We start from the raw sequence: 22,333 nt of genomic DNA on the forward strand, positions 1-22,333 counted from the left end.
TTGTAATGAGATTACATTACATACAAGTGGAGTTTGCATAATCATTAGCAGTTAGGCAACTTCTGATATCAATTGATTGCACTCAGATAAAAGGGAGAAAAATAGTTTTGCAAGCTATTGTATATGTAATAGTTTTCCCAACCAAACCATCATCTACCTTCCAGAGAGCACAGCTAGTCAATGAGATTTAGAACCTATTTACTAGAGTAATACATATTTAAAGATTTACTTTACTTTTGCATCTACCACTACGTTACTGTTTGTTTCAGTCAGCAGAATGTATCATCTTGCAATAAATTACTCTTGAGTTTCAACAATATAATTTATTTTTTAACCAATCCTGTAATGGTTTTTTGACTAATGAACTCATTGCAGCTAATTGAATTTGCTGACAATTAGCCAAATTGCTAAATAATCTTTGAGGCTGACAGAGAAGCCTGCAACATGGTGATGGTCCACAACCTAGCTCATTCATTTTCACTTTATTACAACATCACAATATTTGTCAAGGAAGCCGAAGCATTGTCTTTTTTTTTTTAATTATGTCACAAGAAATGTATTTTATTTTTTGCAATAAAGCTTATATTCTTATTTTATATTTAAATGTATACAGACTGAGAGCAAAGTGGAACTAAAGTTGTATTCTTCGTCTGTGCACACAAACTTGATCAAAACTGTGAATCTGATTTGTATCCACAGACACTAATCTTGCTTTTATTAATTTGGTACGAACAAGGCTGTTGCTAGCCATTTGGGTGCCCTAAGCGCAATTGCTCTGTGGTTGCCCCAACCACAGGAATGACCAATAATTCAGTACTTTTCAGTGAATTTCTGATTATCTGGTGGTGGAGAATTAAGAGTCATGATAACAAAATGGGTTTTATAATAAAGCATAAAAATGTAGCAATGGGTAGTGTACAGAACTGGGAGACATCCTATAAACAAGTAAATTAGAATAAGACTTGATGTTTTTACCTACTGTACTTGATGATGCCAAAGGTCTTTAAAATAACTTTTTGATGTTTTTCAAAGGCAGACATCAAAAAGGTCTGCCTTTAAAAAGGCACCTGACCCAAATATGATGGGCACTCACTAGATGCGTATTTACTAGCAACTTTTAGTGAAAAACACACTTGTAGGAATAGTTTTGGTTCACTGTACTTTTTTACTTTTGAGTAAAATTTCTGGATATTCTACCCACTGTGACACCATTGTCTCTTCTTTTTCTCTTTTCTTGATGCATTTTCAAGGCTGTGCTCAAACACAAGTGTCTACCAAACTTGAGACGAACGGACCGAATTTGACGAATCCCCCGTGGTATGGAGAAGATCAATCTGTTTCTGATGCAAATGTGTTACTGTTGTATTTCTTGCACTTTTGAGATATTCCAAAATGTTCAGTAGTAACTTTATAAAAATTTGCTAAATTCCTTCTTTTTCATCCAGTATCATTTTATCCAAATGCACTTTCCCATGTTTTGAACATTTTTTCTACTTGAGTAATATGTGTTACCATAGTGACAGTACAGCACTAGTGGTTTGGTTTACTGTGGAGTAATTTGACACAGAAACTCAAACACATTTCTCAACCAGCCAAACCCCATTTTTTCTTATGTGATTGGGTTTTTAAATGATACATACATTAGAGCTGCACGCTATCGTCACTATATTGTCTTCACATTATCGGTGTGTGCAATATTTCTGATTCATTTTATTTAACTTGAAGACCTACGAAAATAGGTCTTCATTTAAATATACATGAAGAATATACACGTTTCAGGTACTGTAACAAAAGGACAGCAACTTAAAGATAGATCAATAGGAAACAATAGGTAGGAGTTCTGCACTCACAGCCCTCCTAACCCTTCTTCTCTATCCCTCTTCTCAACCTTAAATAATGCTAAATAAACAGTTACTGATTTAAAGTGTTTATAGCTGAATGTATAAAATATCAATAAGGACTGAAGTAGGAACCTATAAGGTGAGCCTTATTGTAAAGTGATACTGACTTTTCCTTGCCATTACACAGACTTTGCACAAAAAAATTACATCATGAGATTTAAAGTCTTTTTTTAATTTCTGAAAAAAACTATGGGGTTATGTCAAAAGCCACTGGGGAAGCAGAGACTTCCCCCTTTGGTCCTGCAAGTGAAAACATGAGCCTACTACCAATTATCACCTCCTGCACCTGCCAGCAAACACACACACACACACATACGCACACACAACATGCCTTTTTAGTGGCCGTCTATCAGTGGAGTTTTCCTTTGCATCATGTTGACTGGTTGTTAAAGAGCTCATTCACATGCCTCCTCTCTTGTAAGCTCTTAAAGGGATCTAAGATTAGTTGAACATGTTGGCCTAAATATGTTGCAATTTTTCTATTAACTCCTAAACCCACATCAGAATGCCCGTGTGCCGTTTTCTCGTTGTATTTTCTTGGGGTGAGAATAAGGGTTTAAATTCTGCTGGTGTCCAGTATGATGCTTTTATTAGGCAGCCGAGAGGCCCCCCTTTTGATTGACACCGCATTTGACTAATAATGTTAGGAAATGGCTTTTCTCGAGCCAAAAATATCTAGAGAGCAACTTCAGCTCATTTTGACATGCCTGCATTGTTTCTGGAATATTTCTGACTGGTCAAGTTGGAGACTAAATCTAAAGCCACCGATGTGTTGCCAACACGTATCCTGTCATAAGGATATAAGGCATTTTGGGGTTTGTTTTGACATGAATCCACCAGCTGTATGCGTAACCACATGTAATCTGTCCGAAGGAGGTGGGTCCAGGGGTGCGGGGGAGGCCAAAGGATAGATGGTGGGGAGGGGCTAGCGTACTGTTGACTGCTGGGGGGGGGACGGGGCAGATGGAGGAGGAGTAATAAGAAAGGAGGAGGTCTTATATGAAGAGTGCATTGTATTGCTGTATGAACTAACTAAAAAAATAGTTGTTTATGATCCGCCAAAATTTATGACTACTTCAAACGAGTATCCTGAGTTATATTTTTCACCCATTGAGGTCACCATTTTTAAACCCGATGGGTAGATGACACCATTTGGTCCATTCTGCACTGGAGTCTACAGAAACACATGATGGCTAATTTTACCCAAGTAGTTGTTTATCATTGTGTTTGACTCATGTAATTTTAGATAATGCCACACTGTGTCATTATTGGCTGTAATCACATGAGTGATCCAGACTCACTCATATGAGAAGTGAGTCTGGATGACTTCCCACATGAAAAAATAGAAGAGGACAATGGGACAGAGCTGGAGCCGAACACAACGTTCGAAGGACCTACATTTGTGGCAGTGACGTGCAGTCAGGGGAGGCAGGTGAGGCAGAGATTTCATGTTTGTGCAGCTGAGTTATAGTGTCTGTCAGGATCCAATGTTCATAAACAGTTATATGACATAAGTATACTATAAAAATACTATAAAATATGGGTCATTTAACAAAGTTTCCAGTCAGATTTTAACGTATTTATTTCAAACCTAAAATGAATCCAGTGAGTACTTTTCACAACAAAACGATGTGTTTAAAAGGCCACCTTTCAGATACTGACCCCTGAACACTGATGTGATGTCTGGGTTCTCTGATATATGAGCACTATCATACTGTGCTATTTTCATTTACTTTTGCATATGTTTGACAAAAATTTTTAGGATTTTATCACTGCTTAGTATCAGTTTGGCTTGATTAATGAACAGATCATGACTTGTGGCTTATTTGTGAAGGAACATTTGCTGCTCTAATGAACTTTTTTCAAAGTGCTTTGTTTTGGGACAGAACTTGCTGAAGATCACATCAACTGTTGGATTAGGTAGAAAAAGAGCTGCAAATTTTATTGCATTAGTCCAGCTGTTGACTGAGTGTTTGCAAGCTTAAACATCTTAATGACCAAGAACAAATTCTACATATTGTGTATCACAATGTATACTTAATTACATTAAGTCAATGAGTCATAGTTGAAACACTGTATGACTACTGACTGACATTTTTTGTTAATATTCCAAAACTAAAAACGTCATACTGCTTAACTAGTGTTTGTGGGTGTAATGTTAATGTTCCCTTGTATTTCCCTACACTTCTGTCAGAGCAAAAGCGACCACACCGCCTACATTGCTTTTCTGCTTCAGTTAAATAGACCATAATCCTGTGCTGCATCACTGTCGCATGACTGAACACATACCACATGCCCAACACTCTACACAGCCTGAATCACAAACATGTAAATGAATATTGGATGTCAATGTCGGCCCAGTTTTACTTGTGAAACCAATATCAATGTTTAAAATGAGTAATGTCAGCCTTCATCTACAGGTTGGAGCAAATTGAATCATGCAGACATAATTTAGAGCAAACCTATAAACAGGGCAAGATCACTCCAACCAAAGAAGTCACTTTCTAATATAAGTGGACAACGCTAAAGAAATCCGAAATGAAAGATTTTATAAGAAGAATAGCCAAGATACTTTTGTACACAACCAGTACTTCCTCATCTGCTGTTGTTGTATCAACCTTCCAGACCTCTCAGGTCTTCTGGTTCTGGTCTGCTTTGCATCCCTATAACCAGAACCAAAAGAGGAGAAGCAGCTTTCAGCATCTATGGACCAAAAATTTGGAACAAACTTCCAGAAAACTGTAAAACAGCGGAAACCCTGACTTCCTTTAAATCTCAACTGAAAAACACACCTGTTTAGAATTGTATTTGAAATGTAATATGTAACAATGTATTGTTGATTCTATGTTGCATGACGTTGTGTTTTTGTGTTTATGATGTAAAGCACTTTGAAAAGCATTGCTATACAAATTTGCTATATAAATAAAATTTGATTTGATTTGATTTCATCCCTGAATCATGGAAAAGCACACAATGTCTAAAAGACATTTTTCAAGTTTAAAAAAAGTCAGCATCATTTTTGCAAATACAGTTTTTTGTCTTTGAGTATTTCACAAACCAAGATGTTAAAAGCTGCAGTTACATTTAATGGCATCTTGTGAGACAAACTTTTCAGATCTACACAGGCTGGAAGTTTAGCAGAAACATCTGAGTGACTGGGCAAAGTGATTATGCCTGAGATTTGGAGGCCTAGATTAGAGTCAGTCTGCTGCTATGATCCCCCACACAGTAGAACACACACACGACAGACACACACAGCTAATCCACACAGGACAGCTGTCACCCTGTCCTGATTGATCCAGTAACACATACACACAAACATACACACGTACACAGGCAAAAAAAATAAAAGCAATAAGTCTAAGGGCTGTTTCCAGGCATAAACTATAGTGTAGGATCAGTGATGGAATGAAGGCTGACTTCATCTTAAAATCAACATTCACCCACCCATCCTGCTTCAGTATGACAGATCTCATAATCCCCTCTTGAGCCCCTGATCCCCCCACTGAGATGGCACCACACCCTGCTGTTCTGGATATTCAGAAAAATATTAAAAATATTGTCATGGTTTTTGGGAGTTTTTTAAGCCACATGCAAAATCTGTCAAGGGCACTAGGTTACCAATGCCTGGAAGAGAGACTGGATCAGAAACAGTTCGTTCAGTAAGTGAATCATTGGAATGTCAGAATAACAGATCTTTCTTACATTTATTTGAGGAGGCTGACTGGGAGGATAGCTAAGATCCACAGGTAAGGCCACGAGGTGAATAAGTTTGAATTGTTCCAGCTTAAACCATGAGTCTTCATCTGCTGAGACGAAGCAGAATGTATTTGGAACATTCTGCTGCACTACCAAGAATGGCCTGCCACAGCCTAAACACTGTCATTTCAGCTTTTGGTGTTGATATCCAGTTCCGCATTACAAAAACTAGAGCAGTATTTGCATTTTTGGTAGAAAGGGGTTTGTTGTCAGTGCAGGTTAGGCTCCACTAGGGTTGCCTGAGGTCAAAGGTGAGACTGAAGTGAAAGGTTAAAGGGACCTGAAGCATGCTGAGATGTTGAGAGAGCAATTCAGGTCCATTTCAGGTAAAAACAAGAAAACAGAATCAAGCCAATTATAAAAGAAACCTTAAAATACTCACCTTCTTAGTTTTTCTAACATTTCAAGCTGGACAAAGAAACCTGAACAACCTGGAGGGCTCCATTACTTTGAAAAAAATTTACCTAAAAGCTACACAGACTGATTGACATGGAGCTATCTAATCTCAATCTCACAAGACACTAGAGGGAGAAATGGATCATGGTCTTTTACCAAAGACGCTCAAGTCTCACGCCAATGCATTTCCTTTTATATTTCATGAAGGAAGTTACACCCATTCCACACTTTTCCATAAACAAATTATGAAAATACTGTTAAATATTGTTAATAAGAGAACCAAAACATGTCACCTCCACATATGGTCCACAGGACCCCAAAGTGCTTCACAAGACATCCAGTCATTTACCCATTCACATACTGATAGTGGCAGGTCACTCCCCTGGGGAAGTCCAGCAGAGGTGAGGCTGCTAGTGGTCGGTGCCCTCCAACCACCGGCAGCAGATAAGGCAGGTGAAGTGCCTTGCCCAAGGACACAATAACAGAGGTGGACAGAGCAAGAATCGAACTTGCAACCCGAAGGGTGCAGGACAAACAGATGGGACGATTACAGCAGCAGTACTCTGTTGCTGTAAGTTGAAGGACTTGGCTGGAAAATTTACCACTTTGATCAATTGGCCCATCAAAAAGCACTAACAGGCATTCTAATTATCACTGCATTACATTCCATGTTCATACAGCAATACAATACACTCTTCATATAAGCATGAACCTACCACATACCGGCATGTTAGTTGGGAGCTTTGGCTAGATTAGGCATTATGTTGTGGCAGATGAGTACTAATAGACCATGACAGACAACTAATTATATTATCTCAGTATCAGACAGAAGTACGTTCCTTAACACTTAATACACACACAGTGACAGAGTGCAACATGATGACATATATGTGTGATGCTTTACACATATATGTCATTATGAGCTCATAAAAAAGCATGAGACAGGCAGGGTAGTTTTGTGCCCGCAAACAAAGACCTGTATGATGATGAGTTCAACAGTAATAAAGCTTCCACTCATTTGTATTTCATTACATTTAGTCCACTTCATCATGCCAAAATATGTTTTAATGTAAAATTTTTTAAATTTTCAAATTAGTTTTGTACCTTAAACTAAGGTGTCAAACCTTAAGTTTGGTATACTCTGTTCGATTGGGGACCAAAAATGCAAAGTTTGTTATAGTTTCAGCTGCTCAAGTTCTCTTTCACATGAACTGTGCCAAACCAACCAAACCTACTGAGCTACCTGTTCCTCACCTCGCTCATGGGGCACTGCACCAAGAATAAATACATTTTAATCAAATATTTTCACAGGAATGTCGCCATGTTGTTCATGCTGCAATGTATTCTGGGTAAATGACGTGTAATGGTCCAACTGCCAGGCTCTTCCAGCCAAAATAGTAACCCTTTTTAATTTGAACCGATGTTATGCCGAGAAAGCATGCCTGCTGAGAATTTTATGCCCTGTGGCAGGAGTGAGCATCACTCTAAACTCTCGCATATTGATGAGAAAACGAACTGAAATATGACCAAAGAGGAAACTTAAAGGTATTAGTAACATTATAACGTTCCTTTACCAGGCAAGCCCAAAAACGGTGGGTTTTATTTAGCAGATTAAATAAAATAAATACGGTTTTTACACTTTTGTGGAGACATATTTTCATCAGTCAGTGTGTGATGAAAATGTTTTCCACAGATGGTTAGAAATTCCCTCGCTTTTTCTTTTAACACCATAATAGCTTAAAAGCATTACAAAACAGAGACCCATTATGTAGAACATTTTATATCACGCTTTAACTGTCTCGTCTATTAATGTAAGAGGGATGTATTTTTAATTTCTGAGCCTGCCAATATTTGCATCCCCTGACTATTGTCCTATTGATATGAAACTTATAGCAGTAGCTCAGAGAACAAGTGCCATTACATAGAAAAGGTGAAATCCCTCTTAACGAGCAGGGGGATGCATTTTTTGGCATAGCAAATTATTAGCCTGCTAATATTTGCCTGCCCTCTCTATTTTCCTCAAATGTTATCCTATTGATATTGAAACTCATACCAACAGTTAATGAGGCAAATGTGATTATGTAGAAAAAGTTTTTTTCACTTGTAACTGTTTGTTTCTTCAAGGTTGGAAGGGATGCATTTTTTGACAAAGCAAATTATTACCCTGCCAGTGTATGAATCCCTTATCTATTTTCTCCAAATATCGTCCTTTTGGTTGAAACAGTCTCAGTAGCTCAGAGAACAGGAATGATTATGTAGAAAAGTGAAATCCTTTCGAACTCTCTATTTAGCTAAGTTAGCAGGGGATGCATATTTTAGCACACCAAATTATGAGCTGCCGATATTTGCATGTCCTGTTTTTCAGCTCAAAAGTGTTTTACAAATATGAAAGTCACTCTAGTAGCTCAGAGGATATGGGTTATTGTCTAGAACATTTCATATAACATATTACTATCCAAAATCGTCAAATTGCAGGGCATGCATTTTCTGGCAAAAGACATTTGGAGGCCTCTGATGACCTTCCTCACCTGCCATGGACTATTTTATCTTACACATTCATTATTTCACAACACAGTAAGAAATATTCATAACAAACCTACTTTACTCAAATCTAATTATTCAGTAGTTCGCATTCATCAATCTGTGTCAGCTGGAGGTTTCTTGACACAATGATGGTGGTACCACTAATTGTTGTCTTAACCTTTATTGTGACATAATGAATTCATAAGATTAAATAAAAACAGAGCATGCAAATATCGGCAGCTCATAATTTGAGGTGGCAAAATATGCATCCCTTGCTAATTCAGGCAAATAGAGAGTTAGGAAGGCTTTCTATTTTCTACATACTCAGAGAACTAGTGTCATTCCTCTTCTCTTAGCTAATCAAAACGACAATATCTGGAGAAAATAAATAAGGGATGCATATATTAGCAGGGTAATAATTTGCTTTGCCAAAAACTGCATCCCCTCCTAGTTTGAAGAAATAAAGAGTTAAGAGTGAAATAAACTTTTCTACACAATTACACTTATTCTCTGAGCTACTGGTATGAATTTCACATCAATAGGATAATATTTGGGGAAAATAGGTAGGGCATGCAAATATCGGCAAGCTAATAATTTGCTTTGCCATAAAATGCAATCCCTCCAAAATTGAAGAAATAAACAATTATGAGTGAAATAACTTTTTCTACATAAACACATTTGTTCCCTTAACTGCTGGTATGAGTTTCATATTAATTGGATTACATTTGAGGAAAATAGAGAGGGCATGCAAATATTGGCAGGCTAATAATAGGTGTTGCCATAAAATGCATCCCCTGCTAACATGGAGAAATAAAGAGTTAAGAGTGAAATAACTTTTTCTACATAATCAGACTTGTACTATGAAATGCTGGAAATGCTGGAATAAGTTTTATATCATTAGAATACATCAATAGCTCCCGAGGAGCTGGTGTTTTGCTGCTGCTACCTTCGGCTTTGTAAATGAAACAATGAATGACACCTCTGGTCGGACTGCGTGATCCGCTAAGTACTTCTGTAGCTCTGTGTCCAGTTAGGCGAAAGGGGTTTAGGATCCGAAGAAATTGTGAAGAAATGTCCAGGGTCCATATAAGGTCCTTTGTTGTGTTCCACTCCAGCTCTCGCACTCTGCTCTCCTTTCTTTCATGTGGGAAATTCTCCACATTCGCCTTATTTTTTTAATCACAACCAATTGTGACACATCGGCTGTGTGTCACTATCGGATAATCTAAAATTGCACCAGTCAAACACAATATAATAAACAACTGCTCAGGAAAAGTTAGCCTTTGTGTGTTTACTCTGTAGACCCCAGTACAGAATGGACCAAAACGCGTCATTGACCCATCGGTGAAAAAATGGCGACCTCCATATGAGAAAAATATAACAAAAGATATTTTTGAAGTGTTCATGAGTTTTGCTGTATCAGAAATTAACTGGTTAATAAATTAGATGGCCAATAAATGTATCCCAGTATACTGTAAATAATGTAAACAGTACTGCCAGAGATGCAATAAGTTTATAGCAGGTGTGTGAATGACCTAATGATCGGACTGCTGTTTGCAGTCAGTCCACTTTGTCAGCAGAATTAGAGGGCCCCAAAACCAAATTACACTTAGGTCCCCTTAGAAGCTTGGGCTGGCCCAAGTCATAAGTACCCACAGCCACATCTCACACACACTCATTAGTCAGATGTGAGGTCAGGCATGTAGCCATCATTCATTAAAGAGAAATATCTGCAAGATTGAGCAGGGGAGAGAGATGAAAACACAAAAAAGAGCCCAATGAAAGGACAAGATCCAGTTGAAAATGAACAACCACAACTGGAGGAGAAGCCATGGGAGTGTATCTACACACAGCCAAAGCAACATTCCAGTAATATCTGTGGAGTTAAGAGCTACAGAGTCTGTCTTTTATCAGTTCCAAATACAAATGCCATTATAGAAGGAAAATTCACATTCTTCTTCCTGTACATTAAGAGGGAAAGCAATCTGTTTAACAGTGTTGTATAAAGTACTGAAATCTCAGAGTCAAGTAAAAGTATAGGTACCTCTCCAAAAAATGACTTTGGTAAAAGTCTAAGTCACTGACTGAAATGTTACTTGAGTTGAAGTCTTAAAGTATCTGAAATGTCTTGTAATTAAGCATGGAAATTACTGTAAAAATGGATGTACTCAAGTAATATAATGAAAAGTATAAGTAAAAAGTAAAACAAGGCAAATGCAGTTTGAATGACATTTTTAATATTTTGGTAAACTTGTCAAATACACGTAAAATAATGTACACAACCAAGTGATGGCAAAATGAAACCTGCTAATAGATATACCTGCAGACATCATTTAGTTAAGAAAATTAGGTGCTTTACCTACACCACAAGGTTAACTTAACCTGCTTTACAACTGAACCAGCTTCTTAGTATACCCTTCAGGACAGACAATACAAGGTTTTTGTAAGCCTTAAGTTTTCCCTTTAAGTAAGGTCAGTGCTGAAAATGAGAAAAATAAATAGTCAGTAGAGAAAATGCGGCCAACATGAAGAAAAAAAGCCGTTACGATTACTCTACTTCACAAACTGTAGGTGCACACAACTGGTCATTATGCAAAAGGAAAAAAAATTATTGGGAGGGAAATGCAGCTTATTTGACATCTGAAGAGGGAGACCTTTCTGGTTAACTTGGTGTTTAATGGGAGAAGTGAAACAGGTGCATCCTATTGGTGTTGATGAACAAGCCCAGGGAAGTAGGCTACCAACTTTGTTGCAGTCGATCAGTAGGTTGGGTCAAAACATTTGCGTTTCTCTCTCTCGCTTTTTTGTAACGAGTAACTAAACCACACATTGAAAATGTATCGGAGTAAAAGTATGCAATTAAGTTAAAGTGAACGTTATCAAAAATTTTCATACTCGAGGAAAGTATGACGTACTCCAAAATATACTTAAGTAAAATAGTGAAGTATTTTTACTTCGTTACTATACAACACTGCTGTTTTTACATCTCCAAGATAGAATCACCAGAGGAAAGAACCCCCTTCAAATTTTGCTTCATTTGTCTTTCTTACAGGCTTACATCATCAACACATTCTAACATCAGATTCAGAGAAAGACAACCTGAAATGTATTGTGAAATGTACAACTGAAATGTATTGTGACAACAATAAATTATTCTTTTTATGATAAAAATATATCATGATAAATGACAAAACAATATGATAAATACCTACCCCTATGCTAGATGTTTGATAAATAGGAAAAACTGTAACAGAAATGTGTATTTCAAATGAATGCCTGAACATCACCATATATTTTTTTTCCAAGCTGACCTTCCTGGCTTGATTAAGATTGCATATTTATTTCCTCTCCAGATTAAATCTGCCCCTCTGCAGGCTTCTTGTGCTCATAACAGATCACAATGTTCTATCTGTGCTTCTGCCCCGGCTTATGTGTCAACCTGCCCATCAGCAGAAGAATGGGCTCAGAGTTTATCCCCAATATAATCCCCCCACCATGTTGACCCCATCTGTCACTTTAGCACACAGCACCAGCCTTATTGTTACTCCATCTTTTAACATATTTGTAAAGAACACAAGGCTGCTTTCAACACAATAGTTTGAAAGTACAGTGGACCCCCATTTATTAATGGTTCAGTACATGCAGATTCACCTAATTGCTAATTTGTCTGAAGAATGTAACTCCAAATATTTGTGGAAAATCCACTTAGTAGCAGACTATTTTTGTAAAGCATATCTAAAATATTCAAGAGAAATTTCAGCTTGGAAAGCAGAAATACCAACAGTCATGGAGTCAAGGCTGATTCTTCCAAAACCAATGTAAAGAATGTAAAGACTTACATTCACATGTAAGTCATGATCGACTTGTGCCATCAAGTCAATAATGGAAGAATAAAGTATCTCTTTCCCAGTCTTGTTCAAAAGGAAGCTAGATGGGGTAGGAGAAAAGTAGGACATTCTTCTGCATGAGAAGAGAAGAACAGTTTGAAAAAAGGACAAGAGGATGAAAAAAAGGGATTTTACAGAAGGTGTGGATAGATGAATGCATGCAGTGAGTACTGAATGGGGTTTCCAGCTAAGGAGGCCTGCCCTGACCGGCAGTTGGCTGGACTGGGCGGAATCACTAACTAATGCTCACTGCTAAAACAGCAAGAATGGATGGGAAACAGGAAGGTCAGAGCAAGTAACCCTGCTGCACTCCACAGGAAGCACAGGGCAGCTGTTGACCTCAGTCTGAATTACTCTCTCACACATACGCACGCACGCACACAAAAGGCAAAGGCAACAATATTTACATTATGCAAACACAGGCTGGATGATACACAAAAACAACAACCACCATGACTGAAGTGCTGAAAAAGCTGAGCGACAGCCCTTTAACAGAGTTATTATAAACAGACTTACACACATGCACACCCACGCAAATCTCCACTGCCAAAACACTGCTCTGATCCCAGCTGAATCAATGTTCCAGAAAGCAGACCAACTTCTTTCCTCTAAATGTGCTGGAGCAACAAGCAATTTTTTTCTACAGAGAGTTAACTTCTTTTTCTCTGCTTCATGCTGTCTTTTCAGGCTTGTAACCCTTTAACTTTTTGTTTGATAAAACATAACCTCCAAAAACTGGCCAGATTGGAGGTGATTTGATAAAATATTTCATTAGGATATCATTTTATACAATTCTACAGAGTTGAGTAGAAAATAGTTACATTTACTCAATGAGTAACTTTGAGTAACTTTTTTGCAAAAAAAAAAAATAAATAAATACTTTTAGTAATATTTTTGCTACTTTTCACTTTTACCTGAGTAACTTTATCAATAAGTATTGATTCTTTCACTTGAGTAGGAAAAGCACTGGGTTCTCTACCCATCCATTATTTTACAGCGGTCACTCATCAACAGATGAGTAAAAGGGGGAAGGTACATCATCACAGGGCAAAACATAGATAAATGGGATAAAAAATGATGTATCCACACACATCTATGTAGAATTTAGAGCTGTGGTCCCCAATCTTTTTATCACTGTGGACCGGTCATGGCTTGGCAATTTTACTGCGGCCTGAGGGGATGGGTGAGGAGGAGATCACATGACACAATTTAAAATTTTTTGCCCCGATTTTCGCCTAATGACAATTTTAGAACGTTCCGAGTTCTAAGATCTGCTGTTGTTGTATCAACCTTCCCGACCTCTCAGGTCTTCTGGTTCTGGTCTGCTCTGCATCCCCAGAACCAGAACCAAAAGAGGAGAAACAGCTTTCAGCATCTATGGACCAAAAATTTGGAACAAACTTCCAGAAAACTGTAAAACAGCGGAAACCCTGACTTCCTTCAAATCTCAAGTAAAAACGCACCTGTTTAGAGTTGCATTTGAAATGTAATATGTATGGATTTGATTTTGTGGATATGTATGTAATTTTTTTTTTTTTTTTTTTTTCCTGTTGTGGGCAACGGGGCCCGGCGAATACCCGTGGTTAAACGGACGGCGGAGTCCGGCGGTAACAGGCGCTTAAATTCCTTGTCAAAGGGAAGGGGGAAGAAAGGGAAAAAAGAGGGAAAAAAAAAAAAAAAAAAAAAAAAAAACTTGGTATTTTATTCTATGTTGCATGCCTTTGTGTTTTGTGTTTATGATGTAAAGCACTTTGAAATGCCTTGTAGCTGAAATGTGCTATACAAATAAAATTTGATTGATTGATTGATTGATTGTCGCTTGTGATAATCGTACGATTATCCTGTCTGTGTGGTGTGTTACGTGGAACGTTAGACTGCTCCCATCTAAAATCGGGCATATTCAACATGTTGAGTATGTTGTCTCGGCCCTTTTATCACAGCGTGTTGACTGGGAACGAGAAAGCGAGAAAGCAACCTATTAAACGTGTCAGATAATCAATCAAAAATTCCATACCTAAAAGAATGTCCCATCACACTCATTAACCCCACAGAGTTGGTTTTAAAGCTTCATTGTCATTCAAAAATCACCAGAACACTCCAACTGCAGCGATACTGGAGCTGTTGGTTCAAGCGTATGTGTGTTGTGTTTGCACGTGCACTGAAAAAAATAACTCTTTGGATGAACGTAAAAGAATTATGGAAAGGATTTCCACCTGATTGCTTTATTTCAGCACCATGTAATTCTGTTACTCCAATTTACAGCAATTGTGTTGGCTCAACTTAATATATTAAGGTTATTCCAATTAAAAGCAATTGTGTTTGTTTTCAAAAGTACTTTCCTGGTGAAAGTCATTGCTGACCAGCCTGTGAAAGTTCGCCTCCAGCCAGTAAATATCCCACAATGCAACTGTACATTAAAATTTACAGTACAGCTGGAAATTTCCGCACATGATCCAGCGGTCCAATCACGTCCCATATATTTTCTATACACGTTAGAGCCAAATTTTCAAAACCCAGCCACCTTACTGTATTTTCATGCTATCGTTTTTACAGCCATTTGTTACAGTGCAGTTCTTAAGTGCCAATAAAGCTTTGCAGAGAAAAACAAATATCTGTAGTTTATTGTTCAACTAAAACCACCTTGAAGTTTCCCCAGACGCAAAATTGTTATGTCGCGTGATCTTCCGTAATCTCACTAGCATCTCGCGTGATTTACGGATCTCACTAGACCCTGTTCGGCGGGAGATCAGTCTAACTAAATTTAATCACATTATCTCAACTTGAATACGTTTTAATAACACTAGGTTGCTGAATTTTATGTTTATCTGACATGATTTATCCACATTTGCCTTTAAAACATAACATTTTTTTTTTTTAAAACATGTTAATGAAATTTTTTGACAAGCATGGAAGCAGAAAATGGTGCAAATGGTAAAGAAACGCTGATTATTGTCGGCTACCCATCACTTCATGTGATGTTAGAGCACAACATTGTGGATATATATGCACAATGCTGCCAGGAAAATGTAGTCTTCTCATAACTGCTTCCTTGGCACGCAAAGCAATTATCTCGCGTGACCTCGTGTGATTTTCCATAATCTCCCGTGATCTCGCTCGTTGTCTTCAGCACAAGATCAATCTGACTATAATGAATCGTTTTATCTCAACATGATTATATTTCATAAATGTTAAGTTGTTGAATGTCTTGTTTATCCAACATGATTTTATCATGTTTTTGTTTGAAACATGAAATTATTGCGTTGAAAGTACATGATATTATTTTGTTAATGTAATAAACCCCAAAGTTTTTTTTTTTTGTGTGTGCACGCGTATGTGTGTGCTTGCACTCACCGTTAAACACAGCCTGCCCTTCTGCCATCTTTGACTCAGTTTTAGTGTAGTATTCCTCTTGTGAAAAGCCCTTTGTGCACGGCAACCGATCCTGCCTGCTTGACGACAGCTCGGCCAGAACAGCAACCTGTAGATAGAGAAAAGAGATGAGAGGAAGAAAATGATTCCTCCAGCTGCAAAATGTGCTGATAAACATTTTTTTTTCTGTTCAATAACTCTTTATATGTTTCTGTTCAAAACTTATAAAGAGTTAACCTAAATGTGTCAGCCAATGAAAATGCGTCTGCAACTGGAACTAAGTTGAACATTTTCTTCATTTATTCCTCCATCCTGCAACACTGAGGCATAATAACATAAATTCTGCTCAGCTCCAGTCAGACACCGTTATTAATCAGCAGGACCAGCAGCAGATAACAGGGTAAATGATTTCACGTATAATAAGAATATAGTATAATAAGTATAAGTAAGTATCTGATCTAATTCCTTTTCTGTTTTGGAAAAATAGGAGTCTAAAATGTAGTTTCTTCTAAGGTAGTTTTTCTGGATTCTAAGTTTTTTCTAATCCCTGTTCTGGCTTGCAAAATAAGTGTAGGCAATCTGGACTTTTGGGTTTCTGGTTGAACTAGCAGCAGTCTGCTAGCTCCACAGGGAGGTCTAGGTCAGGCTGGAGTGTGTGAGGTGTGTGTTTGTATAATTAAAGTAAGGATCTTGTTTTGCTTCTGCTTAAGCTAAAAACTTGAAATGGTCACTTTCACTTTGCTTGTAAGAGTGTGTTTGTATGGGATTGGAAGAAACTAGGTTGTGGTGTAGATGGGGTAGGTGGGCTGGCTTTTAACACTTCCAGAATTAACAGCAATTGCTCTGATGACACACTCACGCACACAATCTTTCCAACATTTTACCAAAATTCAACCAGCTTGTTTTTTTTTTTTTTTTTTTTAGTCCTGATCAAGTTTTCAAGATAACAGAAGAAATCAGAAACGCATTCCATCCTGATGGATTATATCCAAATTGTAAATTTGCACAAATATAGCTCCAAATTATTCAAGAAAAATTCACCTATTCACAGATTTTTTGCTGAGCATGTCTAAAATATTCAAAAATGCAGCTTGGGTAGCTGAAGTACCTCAGCACAATGCTACATGACTCGCTATTGACTGGCATTTTCAAAGCAGCCAATCTAGAAGCACCATTCATTTGCCTTGCTGCTGTTTGGTCGTACCGTTAAGAGTGACAATGAGGAACACTGTCGATGTCAGCTTTTTCAATTGTACAAAGACGGTTTTCATTTATATTAATGAGTATTTCAGTGTTTGGTTGATTAAAATAGGCTGTAATAAATGTTTTTAGAGCAGCTGTCTTTTAGCGGTGGTCTCTAACCTCTTCAAGTACATGCGGGTCTACTGTGTGCCTGTTTCAGAATTTTCCATATTGTGGTCTTGATAAAATTATACCTATTTTGTTACTTTATGTTCTGCTTCTGAGTCTACATTTTGAAGCTCTACTTCCAACATGACTATGATCAGGAGTGTATATGTATCACAAAACAATGAAGTCAGGAAGAAACAAGTGAAAAAATAATTTGGATCTGAAAATAATCCAGTTGTGACATAACACTACAATTTTAATCATAGAAACAGAACCCTTATATATTTGTCTTTAATTTAATAGTCTACAGCCATTTGCAGCAAAGTTCAGATTTCTTCCACTGGAGTTACATAAGAAAGTATAAGTATACCAATCAGTAGAACTTGGAGTAGAAGATTTTTTTTTATATATTATGCTGTTTTAATGCATCTGAATGACATTCTCTTCAGGAGGGCTCATCGAAGGGATAAAGTGAGAGATTTAAATGCCTTTGAGTTAAACGCAGAAGACACAGAATGTGTCTTTAGTTTGAAGTGAGTTGATATCCAGCTGAGAGGGTGTTAGCTTGCTCTTTGTGGGTAAGATGTTTCGACTTCATGACAGGAACTCTCAACTGGTTGAAATTTTAACATTGCAGAAAAAAAAGATTATCAAAAGGACACAGAAAAAAACAGAACCATCTCCTCTTCCCATGCACAAAATCCATGCATCCAGTTGCTGATGCTATTTTAGAACTGGGAATTGTTTACAAGAGTTTAAGCTTGTCTGTTCTTGGGCAAAACACACAGAAAGGTTCATGAACCTTTCAGTAAGACAGTAAAAAATGTCCTGCAGTCTGAATAAACTAACACCAAGGTGATTAGACCATGATGACTGTTAGAATAATTGGAGGAAATTGGCGGAATCTTGTAAGCCTAATAAGATCATCACAACTGAAATTACGGGGATGGGAGACAATATTATGTTTGAAATTTTGTGCTACAGGAGAGACTGGTTCACTGGTACATTGTATCTGTCAAGAGGTCAGGACCAAAGTTCAAATAGGCTATTGTGAGAAACCAGCACAATGCAAAAGAAGTATCATTTCTGCCCATTTTTGGTGAAACGTTTAGAATTTGCCTTTCCCACAAGTTACTAGCAGCGAAGCTGGATCTGGCTCATCTCTCCCCTACACAGTTAGGGTGGTTCTCTCATTACAGTTGAGAAACAGCTCTGGTGGGTGAGGTCGTCATATAGCTGGGTGCTCCCAGAGCAACATGATCTGTCATGACACAAACACAATACAACAACGGAGGACATGAAAGTTATGCTGTTCTATCTGTAATTTCCTTAAAAATTCTAAATAAACTCAGTCAATGTTGTGACTTATTGTAATTTTAGCAGCAGCAGTTACGTAAACTTAAATTATTGTCCAATATAAATGAGAAATGTGCTTAGTCTTCACTTGCAACTTGACAGAATACATATTTCACATTTCAAAAATCAGCAATTTTCTCAGCTTTAATTCAAACCATATTTTATAGAAATCTGGTGATAATTTATATAAAAATTAGGGCACTAGGAACATTTTTGTGACAGAATCCTGCTCATTCCATATTGGAACAGTCTAGTAATGTGGTCCTGACTCAATGCATGAAATTATAGCTGTGCCGATCGATCTGCCACCAATCATAATCTGCTGTTTTCCACGAAGAACTGTATGATCAATAAATCGCAGATCACTGTCTTTTGTTGGCAATTATCTCTGTCACTTCATAGCCTGTCTGTGCAGCTTATCTCCTCTTTCGTTCACACTGAGTAGGCACGTGGCAATACATCTTAAGTAATATTGTGTGAAACTTTAATGCTCAGACTGAATGGGGAAGTTTGCGTGTTGCGGTAGGAACACTCAACAGGTCAAAATGAAGCAGGTCAAAATGCATCAGTACAACAAATCTAATATGACATTTAAAAAACAAACACTTGACGGAGTTTGGCTATATCGAGGCTCACTGCAGGAACAAAGACATCCAGTCAGACAGCAGGTAAAGGAGCCCACAACTACCAACATCACCCACCACCCGGTCTCCAGTCAGGAGAACATAACAGCAGTCTGCTCGCTCCACAGGGAGATCTAGATCATCTGCTGCAGGCTGGAGTGCATGAGGTATGTGCTTGTATGATTAAAGTAAGGATCCTGTTTTGCTTTTGCTTAAGCCAAAAACTTGAAACAGTCTCTTCCATTTTCTGTCAGAGTATGTTCGTAAGGAAATGGGAAAGATGGAGAGTATGAGGGGAAGGCAGACTGCTCTAATGACACACTCACACATATGCACACACACGCGCACTCCTATTATCCTGAAAACCTTTGGAATCCCTATGCTCAGAATGTTGATATATTCATAATGACCCGGCTGAAGCAGTGAATGGATTTAAAAAAAATATTCACTCTAGTCCAACACAAACCTTTCAAGTCTTGATTGGAAGCAAAATATAAAGAAATTAAAAGTTCAAATCAAGACATTTTGGAAAAGGGACCTTATATCTGACACCTTGTATCCAAGATAATTATCCATAGGGCCTTGAGGGTAAAAAAGAAAACTAGTGTCTCTAGCTGGAGGGAAGATCTGATGCTTTCACTGGATAAAAGGAACACTTCAAGACTGCTGACTGTATCTTTCTGGGGGAATGGCACTGCTGCTGGCTTTATCTAGCAAGCTGACATTTGACCTTCTGTATTGATTTGTGCACACAGGGAAATTTTCTTTTTCCTTCAACATATTACACTCAGCATACAATCACTGCCAGTAGAGCCTCATAAATGATGCTGCTGATTTCATCAAGACACCTCCTTAGGAAGATACGAACAACATGTGTTCATATGATCATCTAAGTCTGAGGGGCACAAGAACGTGATTGGTAAAAATGTTAACATATCACCGTGGGGCCCAGATGGACTGGACAGGGGCGCGATTCAAAGTTACTATTACTGGTGAGGAAAGGTTGTATCTGAACAACATAGCAGGTAACATTATGGGATGTTATTAGTAATATAATATAATACTGCAATAGACAAAAACTCCAGCTTGATACACCCCAAAAGATCCCCACATTTTTTCCATTGGAAAGACTGCCACAGAAGAGGCGGCTGGGCGGTCAGACAGACGCAGATGGAGCTATATTGACATCGATGTGACGTCAGTTTTGAAGCTCTGAAAACTGCCATCTTTCTCCTCAGCCTCAGTCTCTAACGCTTAGCCTGATTCAACCCAATAGAAGAATCCGAGCCTTTTCAGTCAGGCTCAAAACGAAGAACAGAAGGATGACTGTCTCTCTCCGGACTGACGGTGAGAGACTCTGAGCTCACATTTCAAAACGTCACGCACCGCCTGCATTCGTATTGTTTATGGCCACAAAGTGCGGCACAGAGGCAGGTCTGGAACCACCAGCATCTTTTCCTGATACCCAGCAGGAGATATGCGCTGTCTGTCCGCATTGAATCATCGCGAACAGCGGAGAATCTAGAAAACATCTCAGACTCGGTCGCATTGTCCCAATTTTTTCTGAGCGCATCTATCTGGTCCCTTGCAGCTACGGCTGCTCTATTCTTTCTACAAAATGAAAAAAAAAAACAGCATTTACCTCCACAGTCGCCATGGCCGTCCACACCCAAATGATATTCATTTCCTTTGTTAAAAATCCTCCTTCTATAACCGCACACGTCAGGTTATTTAAATCCAAGAAAACCCTCGCACCTTCCTCCTTCGAGCGGCCCTCCTTTGACCAGCCTTCTCTCCCCGCCTCAGCTGTTCTTCAGCCAGGCTGCTACTGGCTCAACCCCCCGCTCTCCTGCGCCTCAGTACCGCCGCCTACTGGTCGTACAAAACCTTCAAGCTGCGCTATGGATGCGCGGCTATATTCTTTAATAACACAAAAATGTCAAAAATGTTCACGTGCTAAAAATTATATACTTCTACTGATTTAGTTTTTGAACCAATTAGTCTTACTTTTTTTTCCCGAGATGTAGCATTTTTTAACTCCAGGATTGTGGGTTAAACTGGGATTTTTCGAATATGCTGTTTCAAATAAAATCGGCGATTTACCAAGCGCAGCTGGCCTGCTCCAGATCAGACTGACAGCCATCAGGATCCTCAACTTAAACTTGATAAACACATAAAGACAATTTCAAAAAACAACACAAAGTAATATTATTTCAAACTAATCAGAAATATGAATAACAAGGGCGCCTCGATGGGATGTAATTTCTATGATTTTTTTTTCATTATATTGCATGACAGCATGGTACACGTTTCAAGTAAATTGAGTTAAAGGAATTATGCATGAAACAGCCCCACTTGTTGGTCTCTCTGACTACCTCAAGCAGGTAATGTGCGTGAGCTGTCTGCCCAAAGACGCAATGACAAAGAGCAACAGACTGAGGAAGGCTGTTGTAGAAGAACTGAAAATAGGAGATGAATTGGTAAGCTTCAGGTGTGAACTCAAGGTACAAGATCAAGCCGTTGTGGCGGGTCTTACATGGTTGGAAGGGAATGATCTCAGGAGAAGGTATTGTTTTCTGCTGTGACTGAGGTTAGACAGGGCAAGGTGAGGTTTGTTCTTTGGTTGGTCTCTTCCTGAGCTGCTGTTTAGTAGATGAGCAGGTGAGGGGGATATTGTGGTAGCAGTTTGAGAAGGTAAGGAGATTCTTTGAAGAGGTGAGCATGTCAGCACAAAGTATTCCAGGAGCTCAATAGAGGTACATGTGGAGATTCAAGATCTGTAGTACAGAGACAAAGTTAAGTAACTTAGAGCATAAGATAAAATCTAACAGCAATTGAAAATCATTACAATGTACAAAATAATTTGATGTTTCTCCTCAAACTTTTTCCTTTTGAGCAGAAATGAGCTGGCAACCAGGCCAAACCACACCAAAAAAGCGTCTGCACAGCAGGATGACAGTTTTGCAGTTCATTAGTACTTAATGTTCCCCACAGGGTCGACAAAAAAAAGATTTCTTGTAAAGTGGTTAAGTGTTTAAGTAAAGAACAAATGAAGGTCATAGACATAAACGAATAAGGTCATTACTGAAACTTCTGTATGTGTTGCTAACACAAACTTGCAGCTGTATGAAAGGCAAAGGATGAGGTATGTATGGATATATTTGACATT

At 38.2% G+C, this 22,333-nt stretch overlaps 1 protein-coding gene across 2 annotated transcripts in view; it reads right to left on the reverse strand.

The window, feature by feature from the left end:
* The window catches only part of LOC129379667 (cadherin-2-like), a 64,797-nt gene extending 43,823 nt beyond the window's left edge, over positions 1-20,974 (reverse strand). For both annotated transcript variants that reach the window (XM_055060457.1, XM_055060458.1), the window contains exons 1-2: positions 20,807-20,974; positions 15,818-15,944 (exon numbers count right to left, since the gene is read on the reverse strand). In XM_055060457.1, coding sequence (XP_054916432.1) covers positions 15,818-15,944; positions 20,807-20,848 — 169 coding nt within the window. In that variant the 5' untranslated portion in view covers positions 20,849-20,974. The remainder of the gene's footprint in view (positions 1-15,817; positions 15,945-20,806) is intronic.
* Between the last annotated feature and the right edge of the window lie 1,359 nt (positions 20,975-22,333).

The sequence above is a fragment of the Poeciliopsis prolifica genome, unplaced genomic scaffold (assembly GCF_027474105.1).
Source record: "Poeciliopsis prolifica strain line A6 unplaced genomic scaffold, Auburn_PproV2 SCAFFOLD060, whole genome shotgun sequence".
Lineage (NCBI taxonomy): Eukaryota > Metazoa > Chordata > Actinopteri > Cyprinodontiformes > Poeciliidae > Poeciliopsis > Poeciliopsis prolifica.